Here is a 24,470-nt window from a genome sequence, read left to right on the forward strand (position 1 = left end):
GAGTATAATGAAATGTTCTGCAAAAACACAAATAAGAGATGAGTATCAAGAACAAATTAAATGACACAGCACAATCAGTTACATGATCTAAATTATCAGTTGAAGCATTTATTAAACCACAAGATGTCTGGTTAAATGAGAATGGTTGAAAAACTGATCATGACACATGTCATTCTTATCTCATGCAATTTGCCAGTTCTGCACCAATAAAACTGATTATAATGAGTTACACTATATTTCAATAAATACACATCAACTTTTCAGAACTGAAACCTAATCAAGTTTCTAGTACATGATTTATTAAAAAATTCTTAAACTGCTTATGAAACATTCAGCAAAAATGCAAATAAAAAATGAGTATCAATAACAAATTTTATTCTGATTCAATGATGACACTGTACAATAGGTTATGTGATCCAAATTATCAGTGGAAGCTATACATGAGTTCTTGAATTGCATTCTTTTAAATCATTCGAAATCGCTCGGCCCTCTTCTTTTTTATTTCCTAAAAACAAAAGCAAACAAATATTTAATATGAAAATTATAAATAAAATTATATTAGTGAATTATAGAATATGTAGTCTATCACATTAATATGGTGTGCGTGAGTATTTGTACTGTAATCTAAAATTACAACCACTTTTTTTATTATGAAGAAAAAATTCTGCAACATAAAAACACATTTAAACCCTCAACTTATTTAAGTAGAACATTTCTTTTAAGTTTTGTTAAAAACATCTAGATAACAATGTAAAATTAACTTCAAATTTTTTACAAAAAAGTTATCATAAGTTTTTTTAAAGTAAAATATCAAAAATTAAATATTCCTTTCAAAATCTTTGTAACAAATTAAAAGTAAACAAGAGGGGTGAAGAGATTCAAAATTATAGTATTTCTGTATCATAGTAACACAAAAAAGTTATCACACACACAAAAAAAATTAAAATTTTTTATGGGTAGATATCAAAATTTTTTTTAAAAAATAGTAAAATATCAAAAATTAAATATTGCTTTTGAAATGCTTGCACCAAATTAAAAGTAAAGAGGATGGAAAAAAGACTCAAAATTATAGTATTTTTAAACTTAAAATCTAATCAACAGATGGTATATGCCAACTGAATATTGTCAGAAGTTTTTAAATTTAACTTGTAAAGCAAAGCAAAAAAAAAAAAAAAAAAAAAGCACGCAGTTTAGTCGTGGAAATAAAAGACAATTATTCTACAAATAAGACATTACGCATTAATGGAATAAGATGATATCAAACAAAACTTACAAATACAAATTTAATAAATGAAAATAAGCTTAAATTGTAGATAATTATATATAATATATAAATAATCACAATTTTCAATGTATATACAATTTTCAATACATTAGTGGAAGATTTGCTTCTTTGCATACAATAAAAAATGTCACCCCTTCACTGATTTGCAAAATTTGATATTTAATCCACAACTGATTCAAATTAAGAATTAATATAAAGAGGCAAATTATTATTTGAACATATATAAGAATATCAGTTTTTTTTTTATATATATATTGTCACAGAAGTTGAAAAAATAAATCTGTGTCATCTAATTAGGAAGTTAAACAAATTCACAGTCAAAGAATTAATATTTTATTTATTTATAGTGTTATCTTATAGCTATTCAGGAATAGAATTCTTATTTTTCCCACAGAGAATGAATCAAAAACTAATTTTAATCTTTTATATACAAAAGAGGAAATATAAAGGGGAAATTATGCAGACAATTTTAATTTATTTGAGGAATTCTGAAGAAATATTAACTTTTTACAGGCCTATATAACTTTCAGGTAACATACTAATATATTGACATTTTACCAAATCATTTATTGCTGTTTTTTCCTATAAAATATCATGTGTATCTTATTATATTATGCCTTGAAGATAATCAGTAACAACATTGATGATGATTAGCAGCAACAGCACTCAGAAATATCAAATGAAAATGCCGTGCAACTAATAGCTTTTGTTGTACATTAATAATAATTAACTTGATTGTACTGCAGTAATCATTTACAATAGTATTGCATTAATCTATTTGCAAACAATGTAGTTTTGTTACTCTCAAGTTACAGTAAGTTATTATAGCAAATTTTGGTACATTTAAAATAAGGCTAATGCTTTTTTTTTTTTTTTTTTTTTTTTTTTAACTTTCAAATCTATATACTAACAGTAGTGAATGCTTAGTTGATATATAAAAAATAACTATTCGTCACATATTACAAAAACCAAGCACAATATATTTTATCAGAAATTAAAATTGATATTGCATCTTGCATATGTACGACAAAATTACAAAGGTATCAATAAGAAAAGAAGTAACTGTTTTAACTTCCATAGATAAGCAAATAATAGAATAAAAGAAAAGAAAGTACAATACATAAGGCAATAAGAAGAAAATAAAAGAAAAAAGAAAAGAAAGAAAAAGCTAATGAAGAGGCACAACTGATTTCTTTTTTGAAAGGGACGTAAGAGGAAACACTGTAAGAAGTAATAAAGCAAAGATGTCCCAAAACTGAAATACTTAAATGCAAAGTACAATAATGATAGAAGTAAAATATTTTGTAGAATTTTATGCCAAAACTTTTAAACATAGCAGTGCAAATATTGGGTAAATTGTATTTTATTTTGCTCACTAAATTCATTATAAAATCCTTAAAAATTGTAAATTTTTTGTTGCATTATATATATATATATATATATATATATATATATATATATATATAGAGAGAGAGAGAGAGAGAGAGAGAGAGAAAGAAAGAGATTTGAGAAAAAAATTTTGACCCATGAAGAAGATTTAAGGAAAACTTTAAAGGCAACCTTTCATATTAAAGTTTAGGAGAAAATTGAATGATTTAGAAATATATAAGATATTTTACTTACAACTTCTTTCAAATTTGTAGCACCTTCGAGAAATTTCAGTTTCCTCTTCAGCATCTTCTCTTTATGATCCAACTGAAAAACAATTTTAAAAAAAATTATTTTAAAGTATGAGTAAGTGATTAAATAAGAAAAATAAATGAATGTGCAGAGATTAACACAAGACACCTTTAAAGTAAATATAGTTTTAAAAAATTAACAATACTTATCTATTTGCATCAAAGCTTAACCAGCTATGTCACAAAATATTATTTACGCCCATTTTAGTAAACTAAATAATGATTTATGAAATATTAAGGTAATAAAAAAAAGAAGAAATAGTTTTTAAAACCGCAGACTAAAAAAAATCTTCAATTTTAATTATTCCATAATGAAAGATTTCTTATTCCTGATAATGTTATAAATAGAGCCTTAAAATCATTTAATATAAAATGGGATCACTTATATAGAATCAAAAGTTAATTAAACTGAATAAAAATGTGAACTAATTAAGTAAAAATTAAATATTAAAAATATTAACAGGGTACTTTTATCAAAAACACATAACTGTCTATTATTTCAAAAATATAGCACATACAGAAGAGTGAAAAATTTACAACAAAACTCTATTCTTATAAGCATGGAACATGTCATGTACTATAATTTGTGAAAGTAATATCAACGACAATTGAAATTGATCATGCAAACACAGCCATGAATGATGTGAAGGCATTTCTCTGCATTTATGGGGGGAAAAAAAAAAGCTACATAAAATTCAATTCCAGTTTTTATTACACGAAAAAATAATTAAAGAAGTGTAAAACTAACTTATTGCAGAAAAACATAAGTTTTAAACATATTAAGAATGTTTTTAGGGTTGCTTAATCAAACATAATAGTACACTGCATGGTTTTTATGCAGCAAACTATAAATCAGCTGCAATTGTCCATAATACTGGCAACTAAAAAAAGCATGCATTTAAAATTCCCCCTCCCTCTTGATGAAGCTATTGAATAAATTGTCCCCCCCCTAAATGTCAGCTGATTGTCAAAACACTATTTGTGATAATCAAAATTATGCTCCTTTTTTTTTTTTTAAGTTGTTGCAGACTATTGGATGACACTCGCAAAAAAAGGATTTTTTTTTTTAAACCTTGAAAGCTAAATTTTGAAATGCAAATTTTAAACAAGCCATTGAATATAAACAAACAAAACTATATGAACTAACTACATTCTTGCATTTTGTGTATGTTGTAATAGAAGATAAAATAGCTAATCGAATATTAATCAGAACCAGGTTGGGGAGAAATATATTTCTACAAATAATTCTTTCCTTCTAATCTTAAGGCATTAGTACTATTCATAACAAAAGCGTTTTAGTAAAAAATCATTGTAAACATTGAATCCCTTTTCCACTTTTGGTACCCAATTCAAATGTGTATTCATATTTATTTACATAAATATTAATGAGCAATCTGTTTGTGCGATTCAAACGTGATGAAATACAGAAAGCTTGGTCCATCCATTTTAAAACCTAAGTTTTCTAAAATCAAAATAACTAACTGTTTGTTCTCAGATCTAAAATGGATAAATGCTAAATAAGATAATATTTTTTATTAGATAATTAGTAAGTTAGCATGACTTCAACAGATTACTTACTACATAAATGTTTATTGTTACTTAAAATTAGGTTATAAAATAATAAAAGGACAATTGTATGAAAGCAATAATGGGCTACACATCAATATGAAAAATTCACATCTAATTAAAATTCATTTTATTGCATATTTAATATAAAATTTCTAAATGCTTCAGGCAGACTTAATTTTTAAAAGATCGAAATTGCTGTTAAGGTGACAGTTCGTACAATGTAAAATCTAATAGTTTAAAATTCAAATAATGCAAGGATTTTTAAACATTATGTTACTTTTGCAAGAATTAATGCAATATCATAAAAGCATCTTTTATTTAAAAAGGAATGAGTTTAAATAGAATACTGATAACCCAAGAATAAAAAATTGTAAACATATTTTATTATAACTGTAAATGAAGCCTTTGATTTATTATAATAAAACATACTATATATTGCAATAAATAGTGGTTAATAATATATAATAATAATTCTTATTACAAAATATTAATATCAGTTTCACTATAACCTATTTTATTATGTCAGATTTTATCTTTATTAATTTTAAATACAAAAAAGCAGCCTCATCTAATCATATTTAAGAAATACAATGTATACTAACAAAAATAATATAATAAGTATATATATACTACCAAAAATAATATAATGAGAAACTTTGAATCAAAACTACTAAAAGCTTTGAATAACAGCTGATGCAACGGAAATCAAACAGAATTCATTTGATATGTAACAAAAGTTTAGATTTATAACTCTCTTAAATAATACAGATCACTCTCTATATTTTTATTAATTATTCTATTATTATTGAGTGTGTGTTTTTTTAATTTATAACCAAAAAATAATTTAATTGATACTTTTACAAATGTCTGCTCCCCCCCCCAAAAAAAAAACTTTCAATTTTTTTTTTTAAGACAGTAAAATTGTTTAGCAAAAAGAAAATTTGTTACATTTATGCATATAATTTTTAATGCAATATTTTATACCTATTATACTTATAACATCTCTCCATAATATAATCACTATAACAATATTTTATGAAAAAGAACTTCACAATGCATTCCTTTATTTTGCAAATGATTTCACAATATTCATGCATCACTATTAGAAAATCTTTCAAGTATACTAATAGCTAAATAAAAATAAAATTAATATTATTTTATAGATAATTTTTAATAAGTAACAAACTGGAATAATAAGAATCGGATAAAATGAAAATTGATAGATGTCATCATATTTAGCCAAAAAGAGGTTCACTTCATTTTCAAGCAATACATTTTATAATTCTTTTGAAATAATAAATTAGAATTAAATCTTAAAAGAGGATTGCAATCAATATTAATTGATTGCAATCCTCTGCAATCAATTAATATTGATTGCAGAGGATCAATTGCAATAAACAGCATTAAAATAAAAACTTACACTTTTCATAACTGTAGAAACATTTTCCCCAAATCGTTCAGCTCTTCTCTTTAAGATGTCATATGATGGAGCCTAAAAAAAAAAGAACATTACAATTAAAAATCTAAGTATTTTAAAAGAATAAAAAATCACAACATCCATCTTAAATAAATAAGTGCAGAATAGAATTAATTTAATTTTAATCCAAGTTAAAATATACCAATGTATTCAAGTTTCAAGAAAGGCACGGAAAGAATGGAATTCTTTTGTTCTCCTCATCCCCCCCAAAAAAACTTCAAAATATCAAACTGAAAAGATTTTAAAGAAAAAAAAAATAATAACAATTTTTTAAAAGATTTATCAGAATGATGTATTCAGTACACTTCATATTGCAAATATATTTATAAGATAATTTTCTTTGGAAGAAAACAAATAATAAAAGCGTCATTATTTTAATTGTGATTGTATTGTTTTAAATGCTTTATTACTGTTATTATTGTATAGCACGCACGCACACACACACACAAAGGGGAAAAAAAAAAAAAAACTCAAAAAACAAACAAAATTATGAATATAAGTCTCAAAGAGAATTTTTTTTCTGCATAAATTATGTTAATGAGAAAAAGCAAAATAGCAATGAATATATAAAAGTTAAGACATCCCATTCCAATCATGCTGCTTTATTTTATGAAATACATAAAATGATACTCCCTGATATAATACTGCATTAATATATAAATAAAAAAAATCAATTACAAAGGGTGTTTTATTGAACATAAACTGCTGATGCACTTTAATGCTCTTTTTCAATCCATTTAAATAAAAATTCATTTCAGTTCTAACATTAATTCATTAACATCTATAGAATTGTTGGTAAATACAAATCAGGATATCACTCTATAACTGATTTTAGTTTTTCACAAAATAAATAAATAAATTCAGCTAAAATTTTCAAAAAAAAAAAAAAAATCTATTTAATTCTTAACTTTTTGGTTTTTCAAATTTTCAATTCATTATTATCAGCTCATCTATTTCTAGAATGTGTAGCTGTTATGAATAAAATAAGAACTAATAATAATACTTGAAGTCCAAGGATTTCAAGTACAACAGATTTTATTTTATCTTGTCTAGTTAAAAGCTTAATTTGTCACAGCAAAACAAAAAATATTTATATGTTGGATCCAGGCTATTGAAGTGCTCAGAAATAATAAATATATTTTTTGATTGATTAAAGCAAAAATATACGAGACCTTTAGCATAAAAATAATAGAGATTTGAGTGCTTTCAACAAGAAAATATCAAAAGGGAATCTTCAATAGTATATGATACTTTAATAATTATTAAATTAATAAGTATGTAATCTGAAAGAACTTTTTCTATGGTATGAATTTTTGTCTAAAAATTAGATCACAATTAGAAAACTAAAAATGATCGGGTTTTGAATGAACTTTATACTTTCCTATTGTTCTCATGCTGAAAAATTATTCATGCATTCTGAATACAATATTATTGATGCACAGAATGTATTCTATTTTCATATGCTTTCATTTTAGAATGCAAGAAACAAATAACATTCTCTAATTATAAGGAATTTCCATTTCGTATTCATGGTTTTAAACAAAATGCCTATAGTATAGCAGTTATTAATTGAAAATTTTACTTAATAATGAGAAAAAACCCAAAATTAGCAAATTTGCAATCATTAGCTTTAACTTTTTAAATTGAGGCCTTCTTTTTACACATTAATTACATCATTAAACAAAGAACAGTAAAAAGATTTAATTAATTTTATAATTTAAATAATTAAGTAAAGATTAATTTTAAGTAATTTTAATTTTTTTACAATTAAGCCTACATTTTATTATTAATATTTTTAAAGGATCGTCTTTTTATTGTACAATACTAGACTTTATATTTCCTGAAATAAAGCTTTATACCATTTACTTTAATATGGTTGCAATATTTTCTAAATTAATTTTTAAAATGTATGATGAAGTTTTTAATTAGTAACTATATATATAAAAAATATTCTATAGTGAAAAGTCAGAAAATACAAATAAAAGTGGGTTTTAGCATAAAAGATGCATTTTTAATGAATGGGTGGGATATCAAGTAAGTAACTCTAGACTATTCAGTCAGCACTTCAATTGCATTAGACTAGAGAGTTCGGATAAATGCTAGAACCATGACTAGGTAAAGACACAGTATGAATAGGAAGTAGTGAAAAAAAGAGCCATAAGAAAGCAATCAGAACTTTTTTAATTTTAGAAAGATAGTTGAGCCAGAATTTTGGCTTCAGCAAGTGTAAACTCACAATGAGAAAATAAAACTCCACACCACTCAGTAATTGAAATAAAACCCAAGTTTGAAAGATCAGAAAATAAATATATTTAGAATATGGACAAATTGAAATTATTATATATGCTATCAAATCATAAGATAAGTGAATACCTTAAAGCATAAATTTAAACATGATCAAAGTAAAGCACATATAATGCAATGGAAAATAAGTTAAATGATTAAGCATATACTTTTTGTTATGTATCATTTGATTAAAATATTTTGCTTTATATTATTTGTTTTTTATTATATTTGCAGAATTTAAAATTAGCATAATCTTAATCATTTATCTTATTTGATATTAGTAATTTTGAAATAGGCAAATTTTTAAGATATTAATGTAAAGAAAAGAAAAGAAAACTTATACTTACAGGAACATTTGATGAGCTGGATATACCTTTGGAGATTGGATTAGCAGCTTTTGTTGTTACAGTTTTTTTAACACTCCTATCATTATAAAATAATAAATATTATTATAATGGTATTCATATAAATTTTAATTATATATGCATAAAAAATAGATGGAAGATAGAATTTTTGCTTTCACAAAACTATTATGAATAAGAAAATCTTAAGCTTCTTCAGCCCTGTTTAAAATGAATTGAAACAAATTTTCTTAAACAAAAAATATACTATATTTCATAATTGTAAATTATATAAAGTTAATAATTTTCTTTTAAACAAATGATTAACATTCATATTAAGCAGAATGATTTCACTGTCAAAACAATACACATCAGATGAAGCAAATTTTGCTTTAAAAGAAATTTGTTTAAGAATAATAGGTTAAGTCTTTGATCATTAAAAAAATTTAAATAAAAAAAAGGAGGGGAAACTTTTTAGAGATCTGTAGCCCTGCATGCAGAAAACGTTTTTTTCCAGTCTGTTTCAAAATTTCAGAGGTTTTATATGCACATTTTCTGAAAATACTACCAATAAAATATTCTTAAGACTTGAGAAATTTTATTGAAAACATACAGGTTTGTTCTAACTAAAACAAATTCAAACCTTAAAACTATAAAATCAAAATAATTTAATATTTAGTAGATTGATTATTTTATAACAATTTGCTATCAAACAATTTCATTTGTCATTTAGTTTACTAACTCATTTATTAATACTTTTAGCTTTTAGCCACATAAGAATTATTCAATATAAAAATCTAAATTTTCATACATTATTTTAGCATAGCAATACAAAAGTATGCATGTACTAATATATAAACAGATAATAAATATAAACAAACTCATTTTTTTCAATATATTGAATATTTCTAAAGTAAAATCATTTTATATAAAATATAATAAAAAAAAAATCTTTATCTGAATTTCATTTTGGATTCAAATTATTTTTCAGAACTGCTGAAGCCAGATTTTTTTAAATATAAGTTATTAATGTTTAAAGAATGATAAAATATTATAAGATGCAGTTTGGTGGCAAATAAATAAAACGATTTAAAATGTCAATATTTTCATTCAGTAGGAATGGTAGTAATGAAATTATCTTTCCTACATATAGAAAGAATTTTTTTAATAACAAATTATTTAATTCATTGTTACAAAATCTTCATTAAGCATTACTATGCTTCATAGTATGCGGACAAAATCTGTAAAAGTTCTATTTAGAGTGTGGATTTCTATAATGTAAATTTACGCACTTTATTTTATTCAGATATATGTATTCCAAAGAAAATTTAAAATTCTTCCTCATCAGTAACATAGAAACTGTTAACATTGTTTGTCACTTATATGGTATAATAATTTTACAACATATCATTTAACTCCTACTAGGAGGATACTTAATTACTACAGCAGGTGTGAAATAGTTTTGTTAATGATAAATGACAAGAGTATGAAACAGAATAGATGATCTAAAATGAATTAAGATATTATTTTGAAAGCTTAGAAAATGCAATAATTTTGCAGTAATCAACAAGTTTGAAGCAAATTTAATATATATCAAATTAACTACAAGTTCTATTTCAAACACAGATTGTCTAATAATATATAATCAAAAGATTAATAAAAATAATGTCTTACTTAGAAGTATCAGCAACAATGATATTAAATCTTTTTGCTCTAAGCTTCCTTCTCTAAAAAATAATATATATAATTGTTATTAAAAAGCTGAAAAATTGGGAAAATTAGACTAAATTTAAATGAGCTACAAAAATAAGTTCCTTTCTCAATGATGATTAAATTCAGAAAATGTAATTGAATAATAGGCATTCCAATATTAGTAATTATACAGTTTTATACAAATTTCAGAAATATAAAAACTATTTTCTGAATGGTCATTATTCTATAACAATTTGGGCACTCATAATTACATTCTAAAAATAAATTTCAGACAAAGCACTAAGTCTTAAAATTGACACTCCATTATAAAATTAAACTGTTTTGTTAGATAAATATTTCATTTTGAAGTAATATGAAGGATGTTGGCTATCTAGAATACAGACATCATATTAATGAATTGTCAGATAAAAGAATTATAAGAATCAAAATTTTTCTAAACATTTCACAGAGGAAAACTGACCATATGTCCCAATAATACATTTAATATACAGTAGATTCAAATATAAGATGCTCTATTTAGTGAATGAAGCCAGATCCTGAAGCAAAGACTCTTCTCCTACATACTTCTAAATTTTTCAAGGACATCTTGTATTTATGAGCCAATTGCAATAATACACCTTATAAACTGGGCTTAAAATCAATCTCAACGCTAAGCTTAAAATCAATCAACTTTTGAATTCCTTTATTTCAAAATCATCTGTTGAAATTTTCTAAAAAATTACTAACAATTGAAAAAAAATATTAAAAAATGAAATTGCTACCATTGAAGGAGTAAAATTTTTAATTTAGAGATAATGTAAATTGTTTTCAGAATAATTTCATCTAAAGATTGTGTGGGAAAAAAGATGAAATATGAGTTTATTTTTCGTAGCCTGTAGCAACTGTAGACGTATATCAGTTTCAGTTGCTTGTAAGGGCTTTAATTCCTCCACCTCTTTTTAGACATTAAATTACTTAAAAACAAGTGGGAGCCTATAAAAAGAAACATTAATTTTGATGTGCTCATATATATATATTTAGAATTCATAACAAATGAAAGAAATAGTATGCAGAAATAAAATTAATATCATTGAAATTATAAATTTTTTTTTTCATTTTAAGACAGATTAAAAGTATTTCTTCTGGTATAATTTCCTCTGAAGTTACAGAGGAAAAAGGCAACATTTTAACTGGTTTCTATTTAATTGAATATTTAATTCAGTCTTGAAAAGTGCTAATATATTTTCACATCTGTAATAATAAGTATGCAAAATTTGATTGAATTTGCCCCAGTTGTTGAGGAGGAGACAAGGAACATAATTCACACAGTTACAATGGCAATTTAGTCAGATAATACTTTATATATATATATATATATAATTCAATACAAACAACTTAACTTCAATAAATTGAAGAGAAATTCAATAATTTCAGAAGAAACTAGCTAATTTTACTATTTCAATAAATGTTCAAAGCATGCAAACTTCATTAATAAAAACTTCCAAAGGAAATATTTATACGAGTTTGGCATCATAGAAAATAGAATTTTGTTAAAAATTCTGATATATATATATATAAAAAATTTATAATGTTTCATAAGAAACAAATTTTAAGAATTTTATTTCATTTTTTACTGTAAGGAACAATAAAATGTGTTGAAACAGATCACGAACAAATCAGAATTGGAACTTCTTCACATCAGTCACCAAAACAGATTCCAATATATCAACAAAAGAAATCCTTAAGCTAGAATAATATATCGTACAATGAAATGCAACTATAGTTAGAATATTACATTTTAGCTTCTCAATAAGTAAAAGTACACAATTTTGTTTTAATTAAAACACAGTATAAATCACAATTCTTTTATTTATCATTTATATGTCTTAAATGAGAAATATGTTTTAAATTAAAATAATTATGTTTTTATATGTGTTAGATGAAAATACATAATTTTAGAGTAAGTCAATTTTTATTTCTTGACAAAACACTTTTATTAGGAAATGGCATTTTTAAAGGAGTTTATCATAAAATAACTTACAGTTTCTTATCAGTATGGACTTCACACATTGTCTCTCATATTTACTATAAATATCGAAGCATTATTTCTTTCCATGTAATAGAATAATCAAATCGTTTTGTTTATACATATATTACATCCGTTATTTCAATCGACATATAAATTCCCAACTGTTAAACTGGAACCATATTTAAATTTATATATCTAGTAACTGTACTTGTATTTCAATTAGTGCTGGATATGATATACCAATAAATCCTAATTAAAAATCATATTAGATTTCAAAGCTGAAGATATAAAACTGGATAGCTCTAATCTGAGTTTTTTCTATAGATACTTAAAGATAAAATTAGTTAACCAATGCTGTATTTCGTTATTGTTGCAGGTACAGTTTAAAAGCACATGGGCTTACTTGACCATATTACACAAAATTTCCATTATTTTTGGGATCACAATAAAATTTAAAAAGAATTAACCATAAATTCACTAACAAAAAAATGCTGACATTTAAGTTGGTTCTATGGATGTCAATTAAATCAATAACAAGTGCTTGTCAGTGGGCTTATTACTGTGTAAAAAAGTTTTTACATTATTTATATATATAATATGTTTAATGCATACATGGTTAATAAGTGTATTGCTTAAGCATTCAGACAATTGCTAGCCAAGAAAAGAAAAATTTCCATTACTTGAAAAAATAAACTGGAAAGCTATCTATTTATGTTGCCACAAATGATGTACCTAAAAGCAGAATTAGCCAGTAATATTGTTTTAAACTCATCTGTTGTGAATTTGGTATTAATTAAAGCTTTACTTTTCATTTTTTTGTCACCAAGTGCAATATAAATACTTGTTATAACATATAATTAATTTTCATTAAGTATTTCAACAATGCTGGCAAAACAAACCTTAAATGTCATGGGTCAGGTGACTATCTACCAATCACAAAGCAAATAAAATACAATGTTTACGTTAAAAAATTTATATAATAGAAAAGCAATCATAAAATATATAATAATCAATCATAAACAATAGACTGCATTAACAACTTACCTCTTCATCAGAAAGATCTTTAACAGATAACCGTATAACATTAGCTCCTCCTTTTTTATCCCCATCAGATGCCTCATTCAGGCTGGCTGTAGCATCAGAATTTACTTCACTGGCCTGTTGATTCACAGTCTTGACTAATTTTATACGAGTAGGTTTGTAGGCAGGAGCTTTCGATAATGGTTCTTCTTCATCACTTGTTTCTTTCTTTATAGTTGTAATCGGTGAAGTGCTTGCTGCAGTTGCTGCTGTTTTCAGAATCTTTAAGGATGGCGTGGATGATTTATTGCCTAAAATATTATCCACTTCATTTAATACATCTGTTTCATATTTCAATTTAGTAGGTTTTTCATCATTTAGTTTGAGTCCTATTTAAAAGAAAATAAATAGCATGCAATGGGATAATGGATTCTAAGTGAAAAAAAAAGTTATAATGATTTTAAAACCAATTTTGATCTAATCAGAAATTTTCTCCATTGCTATTATATCCATTAAAATTACTGTAAAAAATGCAGCTAAAAAAATTTTAGAAACAGAATTTAAAAAAATCATTCTTCAAGAAAAAGAAAAAACGTGATTACATTTTACGAGAGAAAATTTAGATGAAATTGATCATTTACTTCAAGCAATCTGTTTCAAAGCATTTTTTTAAAAATTCACAATGGATTTTATTGTTCCTAACGCCAAATTAATCTTAATAATTAGAATTCTGCTATCATAAATAACTTTAATCCACATTTCACTTCGAAATAATCTTTATAACAAATAGCTCTTAAAACCCATTTGCAATTTTATTTTTTCAAACAATAAAACTAAATATCTTTTCATTGCCATTTTAAAAACAACAAAAAGAAAGAAATGAAGTGACATTAACTATTATTTTAACATTTGGTATAAATTCAAGCCATAACAGTTTGGATCAAATTCACTTAATGTACAAAAAAAAAAATTTAAAAAATGCTAGGTTAACAAGATGTGTTATATCTTTCTTAATGTTACTTTCTAAAGAGTGAATTTGAAAAAAAGATTACTCAAAAATAATTCAAACATGAGCTAAGAGCATTTAATGAGATATTCTGCCATATGTACGCATTATTAAAAATATTTTGTGAACATCAGATTTTTTTTTTCAAACCTGTATCTAAATAGATTGATACAGCATCTTTGGCAATTAATTGTTGGTTATGACAAATATGACATCTTTGACATTTTTTTTTAAAAAATTAATCACTAGCATGTAGATAATGCACAATTATCCACATTTCTTTTAGCAATAATTATATAAGGCATAAACTGAAATAAAAATAAGTAATAAATCTAATAAAATTCTTTTTTATCAAACTCAGTAATGAAGTTTTCAACTTTTCCATAGAATGTCTAGTAATATCTAAGCATACAATATTAAAGTTAATTGTTAGTAATAAATTAATGATTAACTAAAAGCAACTGTTTTTTTGCATATAAATTCATAAGCTGCCAATAAATTATCTTGTAGCCTTATGTTCATTTACATTGGACTAAGACTAATGAAATTCTTGTACATTTTAAATAATCTAGTAACAAAAATGTCTAAAATTATTAAAGAGAGTTTTTTTTTTTTTTTTTTTTTTTTTGCTAAACATACAGTAAAGACCTTTTATAGACTCAATAATGTGTATTGAAAATAAATGAGATATTAATGGATTTTCTCACACATGTAAAGATATTATTTAAAATTTTCTAGAAAACAGACAAATTTACTTAGGTAGAAAGGATCAAAACATTAATTGATGACTGGTTCCAAAATGCAAATTTTACAATCGAAAAGTTATCATTTATGCCATCTATGTGGAGACTAGAATAAATTTACATTGACAAAAAGGATCAGATTATTAATCTATGATGGTATGAAGAATATAAATATTGCTACCTCCACCCCCCCCCCAAAAAAATACATCATCAAATTTATATATCAACATATGCCTATATTTTTACCTAAATAAGGAATATTTTTATATTAATTATTTTTTATGATAAGTGTGATACTGCAAGTGATACTTTTGTATACTGCAAATTATAAAAGATACATAAAAGATTATACTAAATAAAATTGTGCTATTGTTGTTCTATTACTATACATGGAGAGTAGAATTATGGATATGATTTTATTAACCCTTATCATGGCAAGATTGCTTTTTTGAAGAAAAGAAAAAAAATGTATATAGGTAGCTTCTTTACTCTATAAAAAACATCAAAAATTAAATAAAAGAAATCGTGTAATAAAACTAAGTTCAAAATTATTTTATAGTGATAGTATATTTTTATAAAGTTGTATGTATGATATACTATACAAAATGAACATAATAACAGATATCTCAAAAATTTGCCAACAATTTTATTAACTAAGCAATAGGTAGAAAAGAATTGTCTACCTATTTACATTACTCTTGTACTAACTTAGTACAGCTGACCATCAGTCTTGTAATACATATTATATATATAAATTACACATGCTTATGTTTTGATTTAGAAATTCTTTGACAGTCTAAAATTTTATTTAATCTATTTTCAGTATAATGCTTCCTGATTCAAGCATTAATTTCAATGATTAATAAAATAATTTAATAATGTTATTTTGAAGCTAGAATAGTATCAATAAGCAGATGAAACAATTGCAGTCAATTAGTGTATAACTAGAATAAAAATATATAATGAAAAGCATGGTTAAGAAAAGAATAGTATTACAGCCATATTTATACCTTTTTCAAAGCCTGAAGAATCCTGTTCCTCTACCACAGCAGACTTTTTATCAGATAAGAGGGCAGCATCAGCTGTATCATTTATCTATAAAAAAAGAATCATACATTAAATTAACAGAATCTTTATTAGCCTTATAAAAATGAAAAATAAAAAGTGCCACTGAACACTATTAGCATAACAATTTCTTTAAAATAATAAATTTTCCGGCTTCTTCTTAGAAACACTATAACACTTTATCTAAATGGTTAGCACTTGTATTCTTTCATGAAAATTATAATTTAAATGGTTATTTTAAATTATTGCTTGTAAACAAAAATACTATTATCACTAAGAACTCAATTAAAATATCTTAAGCTAGAAACATAGCCCTTTTGTATATAAAATATACTCCAATACATCTTAGGACTAAGGATGATAATGAAACTAAACAAATGCTCTCTTAAATACATAGAATATTATACAGGATATTTTATTTTGTATGCTTAAAAGTGCATTATTTCCAAATATTTCAAATACAGTCCAATATATTAGAACCAACTCAAGGACTTTTTCAGTGGAGCATATCTATATAGGCCCAAAATTAGAATATATAAACTATATTTTCATCTAACAGGCTAAATTTTGCTTTAAAGAGTTTTTTTTTTTTTTTTTTTTTTTACTAATGATATTTGAGTTCATTCCCTTCCAACATGTGAAGAATATATAATAAAATTTAATTTAATATAAAAATAAATATAATGTTTAGATGAAAAAGAATACCACAATTAATATTTTGTATTCCATTGTATTTTGCTAAACCATTTGTCTAAATCATAGCATATAATTGTTTAGGCATGGATACCACTAGTTTTTTTGGTTGTTTCTACTGAAATTTTGGCTCACTCTTCCCTTACGACTTTCCCGGGATCCTCTTTACTTGCCAAATAATGTTCACAGATGGATTTCTCTAACTGAAACTATAAATTTTCTATAACATTTAAGTCTAGAAATTGGGGTGGCATGTGTAGCTGTTGCTTGCAATGGTACAAGTATAACTTGACAATCTTCACAGTATGCTTTGGACCATTATCTTAATGAAAGATTAAATTTGGCCCTAATTCTAATTTATTGGCACTTTTTTGTAAATAACATTTTTTTAAATGTCAAGATATACCAGTCTATCCATAATCCATCAATGAAAGTTCTCTTACACCATTTGCTGCCATACAATCTCAAACAAGGACAGAACCACCACCATACTTAATCATCGCTATTCTGTTCTTAGAATCAATTCTTTTCTAACTTCTCTCTGCACTTTATATCATCCATCACTCCCATATACAGATTAAATTTGCTTTCATCAGAGAAAATAACATTCCAAAATGATACCAGCTTTAAAATATCTTCTATTTCTTTTTTTTAAAGGCGCAACTAGTGAGTGGCTTCCATTTTGGAGTATGACCATGAAATCCTGTATTATGAAGAATACATCAAATTTCAGTTAAAAAAAAATTTCCAATTGCTGAGGACATCAATGATGCAAGTTTTGGAGAACTTAACTTGGGATTTTTCTTCGTTAAATGCATAATCTTCCCTTTTGCAATCATGCTCAAAATTTCTTTACATCTTTTTCCTGGAACATTGGTGACATATCCAGTTCTATGGCACTTTTGCCATATTTTTAAGACACAACAACTTTTCCCCAATAATTGAAGCAATTTCTCGAAGAGATTTGCCATCTTTCAATCTGATAACTAAATTGCATACATTCTATAAGGTTTTCCTCCTAGAATTCATTACTAGAGTTTTCACAAGAGGAAAAAAATAACTGCATTTGTAAAAAATTATTATTACATTTATATGCTTCAAGTGCAATGTAAAATAATTTAAAACTATTTTTCAAAAAAAAAAAAAAAAAAAAAAAGTGATGATTAACTGAAATTTTTTTAGGTGTATATGCCATTTTGTGACTTCACATTTTTTCTTGTTTGTCATATGTAAATTATATCATTAAAATATTCTGATGTCATCATATTTATCAGCCCAATTTATGTTTCAATGTCTCTGTAAATATCAAGCTTAAATGGTAAGTTTGCATTACATTTTTAGACTTTTAGAGAAGAGAGCGATTGGTATATACTCAAATTTTGAGACCCACTATATTACTGCACTGCTTTTCTCACACTGAATTGTTACTGATTATAAATAATTAAGGCAAGAGAGGGGGAATGACATTAAAATAGGCTATTTTGAACTGTTAATGCACTGACAAATTAAATGTCATAAATTAGGCTACATATTATACATTTTTTAAAAGGGTACTTTAAATTATACGGTCCGAGGATAGCTACAACTTTTTATTCACTTTTTTTAAGCAATAAAACTGAATAACCATAACTATCAATGATAAATATTTTTTTCTTAATTTGTTAGTATAGTCCACCTCATGATTGTTGGCGTTCAACTTCAGACGAGTCCACTTCAAAACGGGTTGGAAACAAGACGATCCAAGGTTGCTATAATCATGCGTTGGCGAAAGAAGTTTCCTTCGTGAAGCGTCATTATTTGTTTACGATTGGCTTTGCGAGTGCCTTGTGTTTATTGGTGCTTTTCCGACTTCTTATATTTCTAATCTAAATCCATCTAAATATCAGTGCCATAATGCCTGGGAATCGCATTGTTTCCAAAGAAAGAATAATAATTATGAATGTTTTGAGGTATTTTGAAAATGAATGTTCTTAAAACGAATTAAGTATCCCACTTTGTTAACGGATCAAAAGAGCTGCAGAAGCGACCGGTGTTTCGACTAGAACACCGTAAAATTGAACATTCATCAGCTTTGTGGCTTCTTTTTCTTTTCTTTTTTTTTTGCATGATTTGCATCCTGGTTTTTCAGTATATATAGCTTTCTCTGTTGACGGTTCTTATGATGCTTAAATATTTTTGATGCTTAAATAGTATAGATTGTTAATATTCAAATTAGAAATTCTTTGTTTTTGATAGAATTAAGACAAAAATATCTCTGAAAAAATGATTTGGTTTGAAAGCTAATGCGTAATAACATGAAATTTCGTCTGGCTAATGTAAAACTTGATTAAATAATATTGAATTTTATTATATAAGGCAATAAAGATTTTTCTAAAAATCAGAGAAGCAACAGCTTTTTCTTTCGATTAAATTATTTCAATAAAGTTGCAACACATTTTTTTTTAAACCTTGAATTACTTTTCGGGAGGAAGTAGTTGAGCATTTCACGGAATACTCGAGTATTTTACTGTTTTCTCTTAACAATGTAATCGTATTTATCTAGATGTCATCGATATTGCAGAATAAAATATCACGTTTGAGTTCCTTTCAAATATTACCGATTTGAAGCCAAATCTAGGGGGAGCGGTGTCACCCCTCATCCCCTCCTCTCACTAAGTTCCTGGGAATCTATATAAAGTCTGAAACTGCATATGCAAATACCAGCTATCTTGATTGATTATAGTAATGCTGAATTAACTTAATCATATGATAATTAATTAATTAAATCATAAGATAAATGATTGATTCAGCCATATAACTGTAGTATTATTTCATTCGCCACGACTTTTTATTTTCACAAATATCGTATCATAGAAGCTGAAAAAATAATTAGCTGAATGCTTGAGACAAATCCCCCCGCTAATGCGCCAACTATGGAAACCTTGATTTGCGGCTTGCTTTTATGGCCCTCCCCATTTCCTGCTAATTCGATGTTTTTGACTCAACCGTCGAGCGCCAACAATACTGAGGTGGACTATACAATCATTTTACCATATAGTATAGAGCAAAATTAATACAGAAAAAAAAAAAAAAAGGAATGACTCATAGAACTCCTGTAATATTATTATGATCAACTGGAAAACAGATAATCCATCCTTTATTAAACATCTTTCTAAATATTTGTCTGTAAATACACCATTTTCTGCTAGCAAAATTTGATCAACAAAAGTTTTCATTAACTTTTTGCCATAATGTTTTGCAAAACCAAATTAGAAGATATTTTATCTGAAGAAGGTACTGCAGAACTTCCATTTCTTCTTTCTTTGACTTCTTTAAGAGTTACCATACTAATTTTGTTTACTACTATAGTTTTTTAAAGACTAACATGCTTTGTTCATTTTATTCTCTCAATACATTTTATGAAAACAGCAAACAGAATCTCACCTGTTGCTATATGCATGCTTCCTTTTTACTTTCAAATTTTCAAGCGCAATTTTTGTTTTATTCAGTGTAAGAGGTGATTATGATGAAAAAAATATTCCGTTTTAATTCTTTCAAAGGAGATACAACAACATTTGGAAGAATAAATTTTATCACCTTCTTTTGAAACTGAGGAAATTTTCACAGGTTCTTTTGAAGCTGAATTGTGCAATACTTACACAACTATTCAGTTCTCTACTTCAATTCTGTGGACTAAATAGGTTTCGCAACCTTATAAAAAAAAAAAAAAACTCTAAAGCATTTTGTGAAGAGAACTTCTTAGCCTGCTGTTTTAAAAGTGTAGGTAAGAAACATTCTGTAATCTGCTCCCCTGATTTTTTTTTATTATTTTCTTTGACTTCTCTTTAAAGATATAAATAATTCAAGGTCCTAATTGTAATATTTTAAAATTAAATGATGGTGAGCATAAATTAATAAAGATAAAGAAGATTAACATGATGAAGTGATAAGAAAAAAATGCTATAATTATAAAAATGACAATGTAATATTTAAACAATCTGGAAAAAGTACTGAAATTTTTGAGAATAATGGTATAAATTCTTTCCCATTTTCAGGCTACAATGATAAACAACTAGATTTACTTATTATATATATAAAAAAAATTAATTTTATCAGAATCATCAAAATAACGCAAAATGTTAATTACTTACTTCAACATCTAACACAATGTTCATTTCACCCCACTTTTCTTAAACAGCTCTAAACTAAATAAAATGAACGAAACTTCCTTAATATAGGATTATGTTTCTTAAGAATAAGAGCAGACAACCTACCATCAAATTTCCTAGAATTTTTAAATTACAAAAATGATAGAGTAATACAAATTTTGAGGTTCTGTAGACAGAGTCAAAGTTACAATCAGAAAAAAGATGCTTCATTCTGAAAAAATGTAGCCAAATTAAAAAATTCAGTTAAAAATATTGCTTAAGATTCAAAAGATCTAAAAAAATTGGCAAGCCAATAAAATAATTTGGTAATTACTGTCTGTTTCCTGTAATCTATTTATTCTACTCCACTTGTTTATTTAATCACATCTTCCTTATTTTACTAAATAAGCCACCATCGAACCAAACCTATTGCTTATAAAAATATAAATATTCATAATAATAGTTGCACAGCTTTTTGATAAATTCTTTTTAAGAATAATGTTTTTTAAATGGTTTTCATGGTCCTTAGGAAATTTTCAATACAGTTTGTTTTCCCAATGTCCCTAGAACATAAACACACACTTTCATGTAAAAGTTTAATCTAAATATCTGAAATACTCAGGGAAAATTAAAGAACCAACTTCCAACCCCAATCACTAATCTGATTATTTCAATTTTTATTTCGTATAAAAGCTCCTGGCATCTGGATATATCAAAAATTGTCACCTACCTCCATCATCTCTAAGTTTCAAAAGATAATGCAAAACTTCATCAGAGCCTTAAACTTTAACAAATGGTTGGCTAAGTTATAAACATTACTATTTCATCAAAATGCACTGTTCACTTTTAATTTAAAATAATATTTTTATTTTGTGTATAAAATATAATGTTTAAAGTTTTTGATATGACTAGGTTAATTCTATTAATACAGCTAATAAAAGACTGGATGTCAAAGGTGGGTATTCATATATGTAGTTTGCACACTAACCATACATCATTGACAAGGTCTTGTCTTGAGTGCTGTTGATTTTTTACAAGACCACATTTGAAGTAGCAACTCACAGTTCATAAACGCTTATTTAGAAAAGCTGCAGATAAATTCAGATTAATTTTAAAAAACATTAACAATTCCTTTATTCACTATGCCACTGATAAACATTAGTTCCAAGCAGCTTATTAATGTGCGATCTTAAGCTTTTTTGCATCATTAGCAAGCAATTAATACACAAGTACTGTCATTTTGATTTTGAAGACCTAAGCCATTAATAAAATAATTAAGAATTTATTAAGTCAAAGATCTTAATTACATATTGGCAGGATATTTTTGGATAAACTGAGCACTAACAACTAGTTTATTATTAATTAATTGCATAACTTTAAATATTTAGTTATGCAATTCTGTGTCATAAATATTCATTTGTATATTTATGACACAAAATTCTTTTTGACTATAATATGTACTTAATCAAAGTTCTTAATAAAGTTTGTACCATAGTTTTTAATGTTTCATGCAGCAATCTTGAATTTAAAAAAATTAATCACAGATTATAATAGTAAAAATAGAAAACTGTCCAAACTCATTGACAGCAATCCATAACACAAAAAAATATTTGACTTTAAATAACAATACTACAGTTTAATAAATTAATATTTGTGATTATATTGAAATGTCTATATTAAAAAAAATAATAATTTCAATAATCAAAATAGTATCAAGCAAACAGATTTCTTTTAAAATGTCTCGTAAATATATGACAAATTTTAGAATCTCTCAAAAATGGAAGAAGTTTACTTCACACAAAGATATTCTGAATAAAAATTCTGAATAATGAATCAAAAACCAACGATAAAATTTATAAATCTCTTTGAGTACAACATTTTCCATGTTTATATATAACAGTATCTAAATATTAACCCTAGGAAAGTAATTTGAAATCATTTTTGTCTTTCTACTTAAACTAAGATTTGCCATTTCTAGATGAAGGAGAGTATTTTCTGCTAATTACATTCTTTAGAGATTTTGAGAAAACTGAGAATGTACTATATACCATTTCTAGTTCAGCCAGTAGTTTTTGAAAATATCAAGTGTCAAATGAACTCTATGTTTCCACCAAGTGTTATGAAAAAACAATCAATTCTTGCTATTTTTTTAATCTCCCTTCAGCAGCATCTGGAATCATTTCACTTAGAATGATATAGTTTGCAGATGACATTTATCTCAGCAAAATAATGCAACAAATATTACAGAAAATTTTCCTTTTTCTATCAATATAAATCAAATAAAAATCCTTTATAAAGAGAAAAATGGTTAATGAAGATAAATAATATTTGAAAGAGAAACTTTTTTTTTTTTTTTTGCACTTGGTTTTTGCTACTATTTTACTAATTAGATTTCATAAAATATTTTTATAATACTTTTTATATAAGCTGAGTAATTTGAGAAAAAAAAATTCTTTTCAATCGTAAGTTTTTAAGAAACTGGTCACTTATATTTAATCCTTAATATCATTAAAACTTATAATTTATTTTATATTATTTATATATGATATATATTTAATGCTTATATATACTCATTACACTGTTATAATTCTCTCCTTTGCCTAATATTTTCTTTAATGTTTATATTACTTCAATCTATAATAGCAGATTTTTTGTTTTGCTTTTATAATTAAAGAGCAACAGTTTAGTATTTAATTGCGTTTATTATGGAGATGATCTAGTTTTAATAAATTTTAGCTTTTATTTCAAAAATATATTGTTAATTATCTTTTGATTTCAAATTGGCCCAAATATTCTCAAAATCATCTTTCATGCCGTATCTATTGTCTTATATTTCGAAAATGTTATTTTTAAACTCTTATATTTTACAATCCAGCAAAACGTAATGGATATTCATCTTAACATATGTAAGCGTCATTCACGTCAAGCCTGCATGTTTTGTATTTTAATACACGATTATCACTACAATATTGATTAATCTTAGAATAAGAGTCAAATTGACTCCATATTTTCAATAAAAAGATATATTGGTAATGTTTCTACCTCAGAGTAAATGAAATTTATTAGTAATTCATTAAAAAAAATGGAACATCATATTACATAAAATTTTTCTTACCATTACACTTTTAGTATCACCCTTGATTTTGGAGGCGGATATATTTTTAGAAGCCATCCTAAAATCTTTACAAAAAGGAAGCTCTTATTTATTTTTTATATTAAGCTTTCAATAAACCACTTAATATTCGAAAGCACCCGCTCTATTGTTTATCAAGGAAAAACAATTCTCAGCATTTACGATGGCGCACACCGACGTTCATCTCCTTCTGGTTATTGTTGAAATATTCGATTATTTCTGGAATGTCGCTCTAGAGCAACAAGCATCTAAAATAATATAATACATTTTTTTTTTTTTTTTGAAATGAAGAATGTCGAAATGTAATATAAATAATGTTTTAAAG

The 24,470-nt window shown here is 25.4% G+C and overlaps 1 protein-coding gene across 2 annotated transcripts; it reads right to left on the minus strand.

Annotated features, from left to right (window-relative positions):
- Positions 1 to 354: 354 nt before the first annotated feature.
- On the minus strand, positions 355 to 24,333 carry LOC129957538 (SAP domain-containing ribonucleoprotein-like). Of its 2 annotated transcripts, none has more exons than XM_056069892.1 (8): positions 24,128 to 24,333; positions 16,138 to 16,222; positions 13,403 to 13,689; positions 10,312 to 10,364; positions 8,644 to 8,719; positions 5,954 to 6,025; positions 2,909 to 2,980; positions 355 to 505 (listed from the first exon to the last, which is right to left on the minus strand). In XM_056069892.1, the coding sequence occupies exons 1-8, from the start codon at positions 24,182 to 24,184 to the stop codon at positions 464 to 466; spliced, it is 744 nt and encodes a 247-aa protein (XP_055925867.1). In that variant the 5' UTR covers positions 24,185 to 24,333; the 3' UTR covers positions 355 to 463. The 2 variants fall into 2 exon arrangements, with proteins under 2 accessions (XP_055925867.1, XP_055925866.1); XM_056069891.1 differs by having other exon boundaries at positions 13,403 to 13,767.
- Positions 24,334 to 24,470: the final 137 nt, after the last annotated feature.

The sequence above is a fragment of the Argiope bruennichi genome, chromosome 11 (assembly GCF_947563725.1).
Source record: "Argiope bruennichi chromosome 11, qqArgBrue1.1, whole genome shotgun sequence".
NCBI lineage: Eukaryota > Metazoa > Arthropoda > Arachnida > Araneae > Araneidae > Argiope > Argiope bruennichi.